The 15,870-nt window shown below is 41.4% G+C and overlaps 2 protein-coding genes across 5 annotated transcripts in view; both read right to left on the reverse strand.

The window, feature by feature from the left end:
• DIAPH1 (diaphanous related formin 1) overlaps positions 1-7,917 on the reverse strand; it is an 81,137-nt gene extending 73,220 nt beyond the window's left edge. For 2 of the 3 annotated variants that reach the window (XM_031953427.1, XM_031953426.1), the window contains exon 1: positions 7,712-7,917. In XM_031953427.1, coding sequence (XP_031809287.1) covers positions 7,712-7,834 — 123 coding nt within the window. In that variant the 5' untranslated portion in view covers positions 7,835-7,917. The remainder of the gene's footprint in view (positions 1-7,711) is intronic. The other variant, XM_031953428.1, reaches the window with a different exon arrangement.
• Positions 7,918-8,704: 787 nt separating this feature from the next.
• Positions 8,705-15,853, reverse strand: HDAC3 (histone deacetylase 3). Of its 2 annotated transcripts, XM_003756643.3 has the most exons (15): positions 15,718-15,853; positions 15,406-15,488; positions 13,897-14,039; positions 13,250-13,331; positions 13,063-13,119; positions 12,876-12,931; positions 12,307-12,440; positions 12,016-12,096; positions 11,779-11,852; positions 11,516-11,580; positions 10,885-10,974; positions 10,708-10,766; positions 10,311-10,390; positions 9,749-9,906; positions 8,705-9,359 (listed from the first exon to the last, which is right to left on the reverse strand). In XM_003756643.3, the coding sequence occupies exons 1-15, from the start codon at positions 15,770-15,772 to the stop codon at positions 9,290-9,292; spliced, it is 1,287 nt and encodes a 428-aa protein (XP_003756691.1). In that variant the 5' UTR covers positions 15,773-15,853; the 3' UTR covers positions 8,705-9,289. The 2 variants fall into 2 exon arrangements, with proteins under 2 accessions (XP_003756691.1, XP_031809309.1); XM_031953449.1 differs by lacking the exons at positions 12,876-12,931; positions 13,897-14,039; positions 15,406-15,488; positions 15,718-15,853.
• Between the last annotated feature and the right edge of the window lie 17 nt (positions 15,854-15,870).

Here is a 15,870-nt window from a genome sequence, read left to right on the forward strand (position 1 = left end):
CAGCACCTATAACAGTATCATTACTCTAAATACTCTTGATTATTCATTGAATTAACATAATGGAAATCATTTACTTTACTAGATGAATTTGATGAATAACAAAAGCCATAGAGTATACTCTAGTAAGGACAAAAGAAACTTCAGATTCTCTCTCCATCACTATTACTCTACCAGGTCCAGATCAAGCAGAAAATACTCATTTTTAGAAGGTTTCTTGCAGAAATCACTTCATGATTAATAACTATGAGCAAATAATTCAAAGCATAATCTAGATTCAAAAAGGGACCTACATAGCAAGAAACTGAAAACTGAGTGGATGCCCCATCAGTTGGAGAATGGCTGAATAAGTAAGTTATGGTATATGAATGCCATGGAGTATTATTGTTCTACAAGAAAAGGTCAGCTATATGATTTCAGAGATGCTTGGAGCAACTTACATGAACTGATGCTAAGTGAAACCCAGCAACATCAATGTTATATGTCAATCAATTCCAAAGACTGTGACTCTTTCTAACAATGAGATGACTGATGCCAATTCCAATTTTCTTGTGATGAAGAGAGCCATCTGCACCCAGAGAGAGGACTATGGGAACTGAATATGGATCACAATATAACATTCTCATTCTTTTTGTTGTTTGCTTGGATTGTTTTCTTACTCATTTTCTTTCTTTTTTGATCTGATTTTTCTTATGCAGCAAAAGAATTGTATAAATATGTTTACATATGTTGGATTTGACATATATTTTAATATGTATAACATATATTGGATTGCTTGCCATCTAGGGGAGGGGATGGGGGAAAAGAGGGGAAAATCTGAAACACAAGGGTCAATATTGAAAAATTATCCATATATATGTTTTGAAAATAAAGCTTAAAAAAATAAAATTAAAATTACAAAGTAGTTAGCATGTAAAAAAAAACAATTCCCTAAGGGAAAAAAAAGGGGGGGGGGGCGGAATGGATCTAGGGTTTTATTAGCCATTATTCATCTCTGTAGTCCTTCAGAAATTTAGTACTACTACTCTATCCCAGAAGTCACATGGAAGAACCACATGGAAGAACCACCAAAAAAATGTTACAAGAACAGTTTCTCCTTCCCCTTCCCCATAACATCACTACTTGCTCCATTTAATTTACACAGCAAAATTCCTGACAGGTGACATTGTTTCATTTACGTAAGAGACTATGTTGCATTCAAATGCTACTCACTCACCTTTCTACTGACCTATGATTCAAGAAAAAAGACAAGCTGCCTGGACTTCTGGGGGGGAAAAGCATGAAAAACAGATAAACCTTCACCACTACAATCTTTACAGAGACCAATGAACTTACTAATCAAAATTTTCCCAATTCAAAAGTTTATTAGGTCAAACACTTTCTGACAGAATCCACAATACCGTTTAATATCAAGGAAATCACTTTACCTTTCAATGTCTTAGGCAACCTTTTAAGATTCTAAGTGGCAAAACATTTATAATCTGCCTTGATAGGTTTCTCCACTAGGAGTTAATTTATTCATACCAGTGAAATTAAGAATCAGATTAAAAAACAAAGTTACTGATCCAAGCAACAGAGGAGGAGGTTCATTTAATCTTTTCTCTACCCTTCTCTCTGGTGCTATCAGTTCCTTTTCTAAAATTTACTTTTGCTATTCCAAATAACTTAAGATAGGGGAGGGGAGTGGTAATTTAAGCAAATTAGAACAATCAATATTGCTTAGATTTTGCTTCCAAGAATGCAGACTAACTTAAAACAATTTTGAAACATTACCTTATATCCATTAAATTATCAAGGATAAGATAAGAATACAAAGAAATACGAGAAAATATGAAATGAATAAGAGTTAAGAAAACCAAAACAAAAGAGCATAAAAATTCAGACAAGCTGATGACTTTGTCAACTACCTTTTTAAAGTTAATATATACAAGTTGTTGATTTCACTAACAGGAATAAATAACATGAAAAAAGTACAAGTATTTTTAATTAGTAGTTGGGTTTTTTCCCTGTTCTTGTTCATATATCTTAATATACATATGTACACTGAAATTAAAACTAAATTTTAAAGTAGAACATAAGCTGCTATTCTCATCATGTTTACATGCAATTTGCAACTCTTTTCCCCCGGATATTTTCACCTGAAACAAAGGTGAAGGTAAAATTATGTCAATATTCTGGGCTAGCCTTAGTAATCTTCATTTATCATTAAGAGTCTTTCCTCCATTTATTGAAGTACAATTACTTGAAAGTTGAATAATTAATCAAAATAAACTGGAACCAAAATTGTCAGTCTTTTGATTTTTTTTAATTTTAAAAATTGTTCAGTAATGCTTAAATGTGTGTATTTGCAAAAGAAAGGTAGGGGAAGAGCTATAAATGCTTTCCAAATGTTTAAAGGAGTGAATTTTTGGTTGGGGGCTTTCTTCCTTTTAGATTTCAGGACTAAAGCTTAAAAATACCTTGGTGCAACAAGCAAGATCCATACTCCTGTTTCCCAACAGGGTTGGAAGTTCATTTGGCTCCAATTACCTCAGGAAGAGAAGGGACAAGGAGGAAGAAGGAAGAAAAAGATAGGCAGGGTCGAAGTAGTAACTTGTTCCCTATTCACCTCACTTACTTAGTGGCAAACATTCAGTGGCCTTTTATTAGAAGGGGGGGGGGGGGAGGCGTAATTTTTAAAAGCTTTTTAAAGGCATATTTTACTAAGAAAGTACAGCAAATATTGAAATATAAAAACCCCCCCAGCAAATCAAAAGGCACACTCTCAAGTAAGTAGCTTCAAATTTTAAAAAAATTGTTGGGAAGGATAAAGAGGACATTATATAGGAAAAAACACATTTTTTTGTAAAAAAAAAAAAAAAAAAGTATGAAATCTGCTTTTACAGAAATTAAGTTTAAGAAAGGATTGGGGAAACCCTAGTGTTTCCGAAAATTGTACATTGTTTTAATCAATTAAACTGTAGATAATTTCTGATATTAGGATGCTAATTCCTTGTCTCCATAAATTTCTTCTATTGGCCTCATGCACACAAGATTTATACCTAGAATTACCATGTATCTATTAAACTGTGTTTCATTGCAGATAAAATGATCTCTTATGTATAATACACAACATCTATTTGTAAAGTGCATCAGGGCCCTCAAATTCATCTCATCTGATACATAGGCCAACAACAAAATTTAATTATTTTCTCATTATTTATTATCTAGGTCTTTTTTTTTTTTTTTTTTTTTTTTTTTAAATTTCAGTAGATCTTTACAAGAGTATCTACATTTAATGACATTTCTCCCTTGGCAGGGAATTTAATTTTGGTTGCACAGTCGGCTACAATATACATTGAGTGAAAGAGGATTTCCTTTGAGGCTGGTCTAAATGTACCAGTCACTGTCACTAAGTAATCCTGTAGAGTGTCTTTATAGACACAGCTGGAAGAAGAAATTTTCAGGTCATTTTACAATCTGAAATATAACAATCACATTCTTACAGACCATCCTTTATCCCAGGTGTTAAAATCCTTGGCTTTAGTACCACCTCTAAAACACACAAATTGCATTAAGTTTCTGGATGGCCTGCTCCAACTTTTCCAACCATAGTTAATATCTTCTTTAAAGGCAGGCAATGAGAAATTTGCACAAAAGCTTAGGACAATAAGTATTTTTTATTTATAGCTTTAGTGTTGATTATTAATCCCTACTTGACATCCTATTTTTCTGACTCTTGACTGACCTCTCTCAAATATCTTTATATAAGTTCAATCCAAAAAAAAATTCTAAGTTATTCTCCAATATAGTCTAACTGGAACTAAATAAATAAACAGAGGAAGAGACAGAAAAGGGAAAGTCATGTTTCAAGATGCTTCAAATTAAAGATGAAAGAAAACTATGGCCTTCACTTCTAGTTTTTCTTATTTAAATGCTTTATAATGTTATGTCTCTAACAAACCTATAAAGGGAGCAACTTTAGGGGGACTCAAAAGGTAAAGCATTTTATCATAAATGTTTCTCTTTTTCATATATGTGACTGCCATTAAATATGAGGACTAAAGAGTATACAGACCCGATACTTCTCTTACAATAATATTCTAGAAATAGCTTTAAGCAATCATGCCAGACTGGGACTGTCAGTCTTGTTTACCATTACTGAAAGAGGAGGGTCTACACCAAATTCTGCTAAATGAGATTTCTATTATTCACTTACAAGCTAAGACTTTTTCAACAGATGGTTATAAAAAAATAAATAAATAAAAAGAAGGCATGTCCATGAGTATGTGTGAATCAAACTCATTAAGAACAAGAGGGAGAACATCAAGCAGCCTTTTTTTTAAAATTGCTCATGATGACATATAGCAATAAAAATTACATAGATACCATACAATAGCCATTTAAAGTTAGGTCTCATCTCTTCTTCATACCCAAAGCACCTCAGAAGCAAAAAGCAAATTCCCAGAATTCATCCAAACCATTGCTTAATGCCTCATTGTGGATCTATTTCCCTGTTTTCCTCTTACTTATATCTGACTCTTTTCCTCCTTTCCCAATAGCCTTTTCTTTTAATCCATGTCCCTCCTAAAATTTGTGGTCAAAACCTTCCTAAAAGATAAAAGACTCCTAAAGGGATCAGTAATACTCTCAGAACCAGATATAGTCATCGGAGGTTTTCTTAAAGAGACTCATGCTATAGTTCCAGAAAACAAACTTTAGAAAAGGCAACAATTTTGAGTTTAGAGCCCACTTCTAACAAGAAAGTCTCACTTTAAATAACAATTAATAACAAGCAATACACCACTGACATTTTCTCACACACAGGACGTTGGTGCCACTCCTAACCCTGATGTTTATAGAACTTACATTTTTCCCCCCAAAGGCAAGGGGAGAGGGGCTAGAATGTTGTGAGCTTAAACTTACTAGTTAGGAGATATTTAAATAATTCTTTCCTTAAGAAAAAAAAATTCTCCTCACTACTTGTAATACTAGATTAGACATTTCAACAAGCTAAGGGTTAAGAACACCATTTGAAGAAATAAGGAACTTAAAACTCCACCCTCTCTAAAGCAAATACAGAGTCAAATACATTCACCAGATAAAGAAAGGTAACAGTAGTCTAAGGAGCAGAGTGCTAGAAGTTTCTCAGCCTCAAGCAACATACATTCAATAGATTCCAAAACTCTGTGAAACATACCAGAGCTAGGCAAATCAAAGACACAAAAAAATTCCTAAGGATGACCTGGAAAGTGTAAAAAAGGAGCTAAAACTGCAAATCAGCAGGTCTACTTGGAATTCAGGAGAAGGACAAACTCAATGCAAAGTGACACTAAGGATTAGAAAGAAATTCCAAATAAAGGGCCTAAGAACTTTAGACTGGGAAGGAAAGCTTAATCCAGACTAAAAAAGATTCAGCAACCAAACTAGAAAAATTCAGGTGACACTATGGTACAAAACACAACATTTTGGGGCCAAAGAGAATTTTCTTGAACTATTATACCCGAATCTCAGGGTGAAGAAATAACAGTCAGTATAAAAATATGCAATTAGTGGTCTGGAATAATGAGACTAATTATAAAGATCGATTGTTATCAGACCTAGGGGCATCTGGTTTAACTATACATAGACAGAAAAGAAAGCTCATTACTTTAATCCCTTTGGCAACTACTCCAACCTTTTTACACAAGGGCTTTCCTCTTGACAACTGTGTCACCTAAGTATTAAACATATTATAGTCCTATTTTATAGACAGGTAAGTAAGGCAAAGGTTAGGTGACTTGCCTATGGTAACAGGTAATAGCAGAGTTTAGCACTCAAACTAGTCACTTCAAATCTATTCTCCTTTCCATTATGTCAGCTGCACCAGTACAAGTCATGCCTGTGTAGTACTGCATTTCCCAACACCCTAGTTAGAAAGTAGTATTTCCTTCCAATTTATCATTTTTATCAGTTTTCTGGCCAACTTTTTGAGAAAATTACTTGGATTGTTTGAGGGAAGTAAGGAAGTAAAGAAAATTATAAGCAATTTATTTAATGAGAAATAAAGATTGTAAGGAGATTATCATCTTGAAGAAGTGAATACAGGGTTACAACTAATAAAGACTTATTAAGATCTTGTACTCAAAGGAGCCACAGACAATGTCTCTTGTCTTTCCAGATTGTTAAGAGAATAAAGAGCCTCCAGGAGAAAGGAGTTGGAATGGAGGATTTAGTGTGGGGGAAAGGGATGGACATTATAACAGAACATGCTAAGTAAGGGCTGCATAGGTATCAATTTTTCTTCAGAATGGAGTTGAAGTTGGGAACCCATAGAAAGAAAGCTATACTACTCAACACAGACAGCACTGAAGTGAATGAGGTAGAAGACAGGATGAAATGACAATAATAAAAAATGTATAAAACAATTTCATTATTCACAAATTACTTGAAATTCTATTTTCCTCTCTACTTGTGGAGGGAGAGAATTATTATTATATTAGGGCAAGAGTCAAAAGACTTTACCCCTAAGGAAACGATAAGACAAAGGAAGAAATCCTGGAAAATAAGAATAATAATGACTGAGGGATATGCTTAATGGAGCAGGAGTATATTTCTTTAAACGAAAGGACAAATATCTGCGAGGTCACATGTCAGGTAACATTCCTGAGAGCCATTATCAGATGACACTAGACTGAGGGCATAAAAGATTTTATTGGATGCAAAGTTAACAAGTAAAAAGACTAAACTATAAATCGGGAAATGGGGGTGGGGTGGGAATGGGGGGAGAAGGGAGAGGGTGATAAGAGAACACCAAGAGAGGCTTAGAAAAATGAACACGGGAAAGTACCTGAAGAAAAGAGGGTTGGGCCAAAGAAGGAACATCTAGGTTAACAGAAGGGGGAAATAGGAAGTTGGAGAGTGATTGATAGTAGGAATTAAAAGGTGAGATAGCAAAAGAGAATTAGTTCAGTAAAGGTTACGGGAGAAAACGTCTGAAAGGAAGAAGTTACATGGAATATTAGGGGAAAACGGAGAGAGCAACAACAAGCAAAGATAGACTCACAGGAGCTGGGAAGGTGGTTACCTGAAGATTCCCAAGGGGGGGAGGAGAAGGTGACAAGGCTGATGAGAAAGGACTCTCCATTACCCTGTACGTAGTAACTCAACGGGGCCCAGGGTCTGGAGGAAGGGAAAGGGGAGAGCGGACAGAAGGAATTAAAGGTGGGAGTAAGTGGAGAGAAGGGGCTGAAAGGATCCAGGTTTTGGTGTGGGAAGCAGGGAGGCGAGCACCTGGGAGGCCAGGTGGCGAGGAGGGGAGGGAAGTTTAGGGAAAAAGAAGGGAAACCAGGTTTGAAATGTTTGTTGGGACAGGTAGGAATAAGGTGGCCGGAGCGTAGAAGAAGGGATTATGGGGAGCCCGGTCGGGGGTGGGGTAGGAGGAGGTGGTTGAGGAGGATCAAGTCGCGGAGAGTGGACAGAGGGGATTAAGAGGGCCCAGGTGTGCACAGAGGGACTTTTGAGAGGGCAAGAAGGGCGCCAGGACTGACTCGGATCTTATAGTAGCCGGGGTACGAGGGCATTAAGGGCTCGGGGAAGCCAGAGTTGGGGAGGAACGGTGCCGAGGGTGAGCCCGAGAGCAGGAAGGGCGCCGGGCAAGCTGGCAGGCAGCGGGGGCGGCTCCCCGGCCGTTGGCTCGGGGAGGACTGTGCCAGGGCCGTGGCAGAAGCGATGGGTGGGTGGGTGGGACACTCACGAATTTCTTGGATTTGCCGCCGTCACCGCCGCCGCCGGCTACGGGCGGCTCCTCGGGACTCCGGCCCTTCTTCTTTTCGCGGGTCCCGCGGCCCGGCCCTAGGCCCCCTCCGGGTGGCTCCATGTTACCGGCTAGCACGCTGCCCGCCGAAGCCTGCTCCCTCCGCTCGGCTCGGCGCGCGCCGCCCGCCCGCTGCCTCCTGGCCGCCCGCGCGCCGCCGCCGCCGCCCAGAACCTCTGTCCCCCGCCTCCCCTGAGCTCATTAGCTAGTCGAGCTGCGCGCGCCTCATGAATATCAAGTAGAGCCCGGAGCTCCGGGCCAGCCACACTTCCGTGCGGTGCCTACCAACAGTGCGTTAAACCTGGGGGGTGACGACCGTTTCAACGCTCTACCTGCCCAATGGGCTCAACCACTAACCCCGATTTAGTGGGGAGGAATTGAGGAGTCCAGAACCAGGAACAGCGCCATCTGCCGGGCCTCCGACAGAACCGCAAACTCTTTAGCTCCACGTTCAGGCGCTGCTGGGCGTCCAGGCGCTGCTGGGCTGTGGTGCTTAGACGTCATGGAATACAAGGGAACTCAACCTTCCACGGGGAAGGGGGAACTCCGAACAGGAGATGTTGAGAATGCTTCTCCACCCCCACCTCTACCGAAGTCAGCCCAAGCAGCTGACAAGCTAACCCATACACAGAGCTTGGCTGGGCTCTCTGCCTTGTGTCACAAACTCAAACTCAGAAACCCAACCCCACCCCTGATGTTAGCCTCAGAGTCCAAGTTCATAGACAACCTAGGCCCACTCTCCAGAGCTGATAAAGTAGAGTTGTCCTAGGAAAAGTCCAGGGATTCAGAGAAAAGAAACAGAAGGCAAATCACCTGATCTACCATCCTTGGGTACGTTGAATTCTATCCTCAACTCCCCTCTCACCCCCAAATTCCCCAAATATACAAACAACACTTGAAGGAAATACTAAATATGTAGGAAGAAGACAGTAGTAGATAAGAAAAATACTGACTCAATTTATTGGATAAAAACAATGGTAAAATGGACATAAAATATGAAAGGCAGGACACAAAACCTCTCTCCACCTCTTCCTTTCCCAATCAAAAGGGAGTCATAAGGTAGGAAATAAATGGCAATCCTCTCCTGGTCCCTTTCCACTCCCAAACTAAAGTATATGTCAGAGAGGGCACAGTATGGCTGGAAACAAAAACATCATCCATCCCCCTTGGTGCTGAAGATACCTTTGTCAAGAAGATAGGGGTCTGGGAACAGAGGGCAAACTAGAAAACTGGCCTGCAGACACATGAGACCTTTCTGACCTACCTAGAGGAGTTGACCTTGTAGCTCCAAGTCAGAGCTAGAACTGTCCCCATCCCCCTGTCCAACAATGACCACCTCTGGCTTGAAGGGAAGACTGGAGGTAAGGGAAAGTAGATTCTAGACCAGTAGTCTTTAGACTCTTCCCCACAGGATGGATGGCAAAGGCCCAGGGACACACAAGGAAGGTCACACTCTTCTTGCCACCTGCCCAACCCTGAAGTGGGAGGTAACTTTCTGTGCATCAGTTGCTCCAAGCTTCAAATCTCTACATCACTTTCCTTATCGTTGTCATGGTCTCCATCATAGAACTCATTGGAAGCTTCTGGCCTGGGAAGTGAGGAAAGATCAGTGTTATCAATTAATCAATAAAAATTTATTAAACACCTGGCCAGGAGAGAGAAGATGGAAGAAATAAATAAAAAGTGGTAGCAGCAGGCTCCAGTGCCTATATTCCTAACTCCTCTCAATGTCTAGACACTTTATGGATTTTCAGCAGCAACATTCTCCTTGAAGCCCTTCCACCAAATCTGTGGTAGCCTTTTATACTTCCCACAAAATACATGTCACAGTTCTTTAAGTATTCCTCTCTTTTAGCCACAAAAATACAAAGGAAAAAAAGCCACTCTCCTATGGCTGTAATTTAGTCCTCCAGAAAAATAGCTGGCTGTTGTCTTTCTTAAGGCTCAGTCAATGACTATTCTCTCCTCACCCCATACCTTGTATAGTTTTCCTCAGGGCCCCTTTCTTCAGCATCAGCTTCATCAGTTCGGTCATAGGTCAGCAGATCAGATGGTACATCATGAATCTGGACACTGGGAGCATGATTCAACATCTTCAGATTCTCAAAGATCGTCTGCCGGATTTGGTCGAGGTACTAGCCATGAATGTGAAGGAAGGTATAATAGAACATAAGCTATTTCTCATCCATTCCCAAAGCACCCTAACTCAAAAGCACTAAATTTCCTAGTTAGGGACATTCCAGTTGGGAGCTATCTCTTAATAAATAACATTATAGCCTTTGACTGTTGTGATTTCTACCAAAGCAACTTGGGTTTCATTACCAGGACTGGTCTTAAACTTCCTTCCCTAGTTTTGTTTTTCCTTAGTTCCTTGGCCTGGAAGTAGCAGCCAAACCATTCTGATTCTGTGCCTCTCCCTCACCCTCCTTCCCCTCCAAAAATCACACTCAAATCAATGGGCAGTAAGTCTCCTATACCACAACCTAAACCCTAATCCCTGCCCCTCCATTAGCCATTCCCATTTCTTTGGGTCACTGACCTGGCGTGAATTCTGGTTTTCAATGCGTGTGCTGACATCCGGATGCAGTGTGAAGTCTGGGGCAAAGTACTCAAAATATTCTTTGTTTGCCAAGAGGAAAAAAAAAAAATCAGAGACCCAAGACAAAAGTGAAAAAGGTTCAGCACAGAGAAGGAATTAAGATTTCTGGATCTCATACTTATCTAACTTAGACTCTATAGGAAAAAGGGCCAAGACTTTCATCTTTCCTGCAATTCAGGAATTCAGACTTAGAAAAAAAGACTTAATAAAAAGACTAGGGAAGACTTCAGCTCAACCTACTGAAAGATATCAAATTATTCTTCCATCCCCACCCCAGGCTATCCTAGGGCTCCAAGAAAATAAATCTGTTGAAGATGGGCTGGGAGGAGTGTCTCACCACTATATGGTAGCTCTTCACTGATAGCTTCTTCTACCAACAGTGATGTTTCATATGTCCTAAAACAAGGGGAAGAAAAGGACTAAACAAGAAAGTTCTAAGATCCATCTTGGCAATCCTTAATGAATTCATGATACTCAAAGGAGATAAGAGAGATGGATGAGGGACTGAACTCACCAACATCGGGCAACATTTCGAACAGTATAGCCACCACCACCCAGTACCAGCAATGGGATGTTGAAGCTTTTGACATATTCGACGCATTCCCTGTTGGGGACAAGGAAATGTCAGCTGCTGAACTATCTATGTTTTCCATCTTCCTGGTCACTTTTACCTTACCTTTTCAACACCAAGGGCCCCTAGCATTTCCAATCAGACCAAGAATACAAGTCATTTATGACATTTCCTTCTCTTCTCATATCTCATGGTTACATAAGAAGAGTGAAGGATAATTAATAGACAGGCCATGTACTCCACTGGCTACTTGGCAATAGCAGAATTTGAGGAAGGCCCCCAACACTGTTGAGGGGACTCCCTATGGAGAATTTATGGAAATACATGAAAAAGAATCCCATAAATGGGAAGGCAATAAATGAGTTTTAATCTGTATCACTGAAGGGAACATCTGCATTAATGAGATCACAGATATTGGTTCCATGTATATTTCCCCTTTCAGTTCTTTTATCTCCACAAGAAAAGGCAAGGACCCTATCCCTATACTACAAGTATATAAACTTAAGGTATTTCTGCCCAACCCCCAAGATGTTTATGAAGGGTGTCCAGGAAGGTATGTAAAGAAGAGTCTTACCCATGACCTCGGATGCTAAGATTGAAGCAGCCCAGCCGATCACAACCGAGGGAATCAGCTCCACACTGCAAAGAGCAAAATTCCAGATAGCTAGGGTGAGAAAACTGACTAGAACAACATATCCTGTATTTTATCCCCAAATTGAGAACTGTCACCTTCCCTGCAATATTCCACAAAGGCCAAGGCTAACTTCCTACCTCAACTTCCCCTACCACCCATCCCACCCCCAACACAAATACACAAGCATTCAAATTGGTTGCTACCTGTAGTACAATGCATGTTGGTTGGTAAAAATCCACCACTTGGTTGATGACAGGCTGAAAGAGGTGCTTGTAACCTGGAGTGATAAGAGGTAGACAACTAACACCTCAAGGAGAACAACTCAGAAAGGAGGGTTCAAGGGACCAGTAACGCAGATATAGGGCAACATTAAGAGATAAGAAAATAGCCAGCATACAATAAAGAAAAGTATGAGATTAGGCAAATAAGTAGTCCTTTACTCTGATCATCGATGCCATCCCGCAGGGGTACATTGAGACAGTAGTAGCGTCCACTTTCTGCTCCAACTTCATACATATCACCTACAGAGGAAATGTTGCTGGGGGTAACTTATAGGGAAAATGAAATATTACAAATCTAAACTTTTTGAACTCACAAAAAGACTCTGTGTTCCCAACAACCATCCAACCCCTACTATTCCTTCTTAAAGCTATGTAGTCATCCCTGGCCCACTATTCCCTCAGTCTATCCTCCTCTCCCTTCCCCCACTCTTCCCAGCCAAATCTTTCTACCTGTGCCAGGGAAGAAGTAATTGCCATATTTATGGAAAGAGACAGTCATGACTCGGTCAGTGAGATAAAAGGCTTCCTGTACACCATCCCCATGGTGGATGTCAATATCAATGTACAATACACGAGGGTGATACCTAGGATGAAGGAAAACAAGGAGTCTGAGGCAAACATAGCTAAGCCAAGAGGGAATCTCTCCCCCAATCCCATTTTCACATATTGCTCCCAAACTTGGAACCCTTTATGTCCACAGAGCCTAATCACCTGAAATCTAGACGAAATCCCCAGATTAGTTAAAACTGTCTAACAAGGGCATTCCTACAAAGGGTATAACCTATCACCCTAGGGTGGGGCTAGGAGTGGGGAGAGGGGAATTGGAGATGGGGACTTATGAAGAAATAAATGTGATCAAGGTAAAAATTATCTACCAGAAGGGAATAAATCAGGATTACTGAATGTTAGAGTGTAAAGTTGGGACTGAGAAACCCAGTCCAAGGACTCACAATCCCTCAAAGTCCAGAGAGATCTCATTCCCCATTATCTCACCCCATCCTCCCCTGTAAGTTCCTTACTTCAGAAGCTCCAGGATGCCGATCACAATGTCATTGACATAGCAGAAACCTGAGGCCTGCAGCAGGAGAGTGGCTTTGGGGGAAGAAGCACCTCATCCCTTCACCCCTCACCATATTTTGGCCCCCACCCTCAGCAACCCATGCCACCCATGACACCCTTAATTCCCTCCATCACCTCCATACTCACCTCAAACTTCTTAGCATGGTGCAGCCCTCCAGCCCAGTTGATGGCAATATCACAGATCTAAAGGACAAACATCTAAATAGTAGCCCTCCCCATAATTAAGGTACAGGGAACATGAGGATGGGGCAAGAGCTCAGTAGTTGCAGATACCATAACAATGGATGAATGGGGAGGACAGAGATATGCTTACTTTGTTGTTCAGTTGTGTAGCTCCCTGCAGGGAAGCACCTGTGTAACGGGAACAGAATTCAAAGAGGCCTGGGAACACAGGACTGTAAAACAGAGGACATGGTTGGATCATCCAGAGCCTTGGCTCCTTTCCTAAGAAACTGAACACCCCTACCCCATCCCCAGGCAATACACCTAATCCAATTTAGGCCTTCTTCCTTTTACCTCCCATTCTATTCATTCATCTTTTTTGTTGGGGGAAAAAAAAGTGATGTGTTCATTTACTTATTTACTGACTGCCTACTTTTTGAGCAATACAATTCTAGGCACTGTGGGAAAAGAGAGAAAAATGAAGAACAATTTAAGAGATGAAATAATGTATATAATTAGTGTCAAATGAATGCTTTAGGCAGAAATACTATAGGAATTAAGGGGGGAAAAAATCCTAAAAAATCGGAAGCTTTTACTATTTACCCTATATGTGAGATTTTTTCAATTTGGACATAAATTCCTCCAGGTCAGAATTGTACTTCTAGGTGTCCCATTATATCTGACACTGTTTCTTAGAAAAATTTCCTACAGTTCCCCTTCCTCTTCCCTACAATTAATTCCCCAATCCAATGACCAACAATGATCTACATCAAAGATTCCTTGATGTAGTTCCCTCACCAGTCATCCCCTACATTGAAGGCATTGAGACTCTTAGTAAAGCCCTGCATGTTGGTGGGGCTGACCCGCTGCAAGAAATCAATATAATCCTCTGAGTGGAAGCGGCACATATCATGCTGAGAGGCTTGGTATGGCTTGAAGACCTTGGAATAAAGAAAACATGTTGAAGTTAGGCAGAATTAAATCTATATTAGGGGTTTTTGATTGTTTCAGCCCAACCTCAGAAGTTCCAAAGCTTTCTCCAGTGAAGTACCTATATATAGACACTCCCTCTTACATGAGGGTCTCCCCATTTAATTTGGGGCTAAAGCAAAAATGTTGAGATTCATCATTGACTATTTTGCTATGCTTATTCCCAGCCACATTGCCTTTCCTCCCTTACCCACTCTTTAAAGTCTCTCTCTCTCTATAGTCCTGATGTCTGCTCACCTTTCTTCACTTTCCTACCCTAGTGTTTCCTTCTTGATTAAAATGTGGTATTCTACATAAAACTAGTTTGAACAGCAAATCAACATATAAATATAATGCATTATTATTATTGTCCTCCTTGTTATAATTCTCCAATTAGTAGAAAGCTTTCTGAAATTGGAAATTATATCTTTCCCAATAGAACATTCCCTAAAGTTAGGCACTTTCTCCTTATATATCAAAATACAAATTTCAACAAATAATGGAAAAATAAGTTCTCTATGTGATAAAAAAAAAAAAAAACTCCAGAGGGAAGCTAATCATATTTTAGTAACCCACTACTGTACAGAGACCCCTCCAAGAATTTTATATTTAACAGTAACCCTAAAATGACCATCAATGGCAGGCACACAAACATCATTCTGAGTTTGAATGGTTCTAGTTCTCATCTTTCAAATCCCAACCAAGTCAAAAACATGTGTCTTGGCTGAGTACAACCATAGAGACAAGGTTCTGTAAATGTTGTTGGCAAACTTTTGGTTATATTGGAGGCGGGGGGGATTGCAGAGGATATGAGCAGCCAACCCAAGTCCCTTAGCAATCATCTTGGCGTCCTCCTAGGACCACACAAACTCAAAACAGAAAGAGGAAAAGGACAAACTGACTCATACAAGGGAATACCCACAGCATCCTCTCATTCCACTGGGATGCTAAGTTTTAGTCTCTTGTCAAGGCAAGACAAGGATGTTGCGGGACAGCAAGAGGGGAATTATGGTGTTGTAAGAAAAATGCTGGCTTTGGAGTCAGAGGCTCTTGGTTCAAATCAAAAGCTTTCTACACAAAACCTCAGCCACCTCCTCTCTTGGCCTCAGTTTCCCCTCTATAAAAGGCAGGGAGCTAACTAGAGGGATCTCTAACACCACCTAGTTCTAATTCCCATGACTCAGGGGATGAAGGGGTCTCCCTGGCTCCATTTCCTCTACGCCCGCATCCCAAGTGCAAGCGCGCACAGAGCAGGGAGTCGCCCCCCCCCCCGACCCGCTCAGCACCCCCTCCCCAAGCGCTGGCTGCCTGCGGGGAGGGGGGAAGAGAAACACTTACTATCATCTTCTTGTAGAGCCCATAGTGCAGCACCAGGCTGTGGGTGAGCGCCAGACGGTGGGGTTTCATGGGATGACCGGCCCCTGGAGGAAAGGTGGTCAAGAAGGGTGGCTGCCCCACACCCCAGAGGGCCCAGGATGCTCCCTCCCCCAAATCCCGGGGAACGCGCTCCGCTCCCCGCCCCCACTCCTCGATCCTCCATTTGGTCCGGGCTGGTGGGGGTGGGGAGGGGGAGAAGAGAGAACTTGCTGGCACCGGCAACCTCTGCTCCCCCGACCCCCCGCTGCCCGAGGTTCTCCTCCCCACTCTCACCGTAGTGGAAGTTCCCCACATCCGGGTCATAGAAATAGGCCACCGTCTTGGCCATAGTACCGAGGGTACCAGGCCCCGCTCCTCCGCCCTCCAGGCCTGTGCGTTCTGCGTCATCGCGCGACGCCACGCCCCTTGCGGAATCTGAGGCCGCCG

The sequence above is a fragment of the Sarcophilus harrisii genome, chromosome 2 (genome assembly GCF_902635505.1).
Source record: "Sarcophilus harrisii chromosome 2, mSarHar1.11, whole genome shotgun sequence".
NCBI lineage: Eukaryota > Metazoa > Chordata > Mammalia > Dasyuromorphia > Dasyuridae > Sarcophilus > Sarcophilus harrisii.

Excerpts from the sequence above, each read along its gene's own strand:
- HDAC3 (XM_003756643.3), bottom strand. The coding sequence starts at position 15,772 with ATGGCCAAGACGGTGGCCTATTTCTATGACCCGGATGTGGGGAACTTC. Across the intron at positions 12,932-13,062 it reads ACCATGCTAAGAAGTTTGAG|GCCTCAGGTTTCTGCTATGT; the intron begins GTGAGTATGGAG and ends CTCCTGCTGCAG. Across the intron at positions 10,975-11,515 it reads CTTAGCATCCGAGGTCATGG|GGAATGCGTCGAATATGTCA; the intron begins GTAAGACTCTTC and ends TGTCCCCAACAG.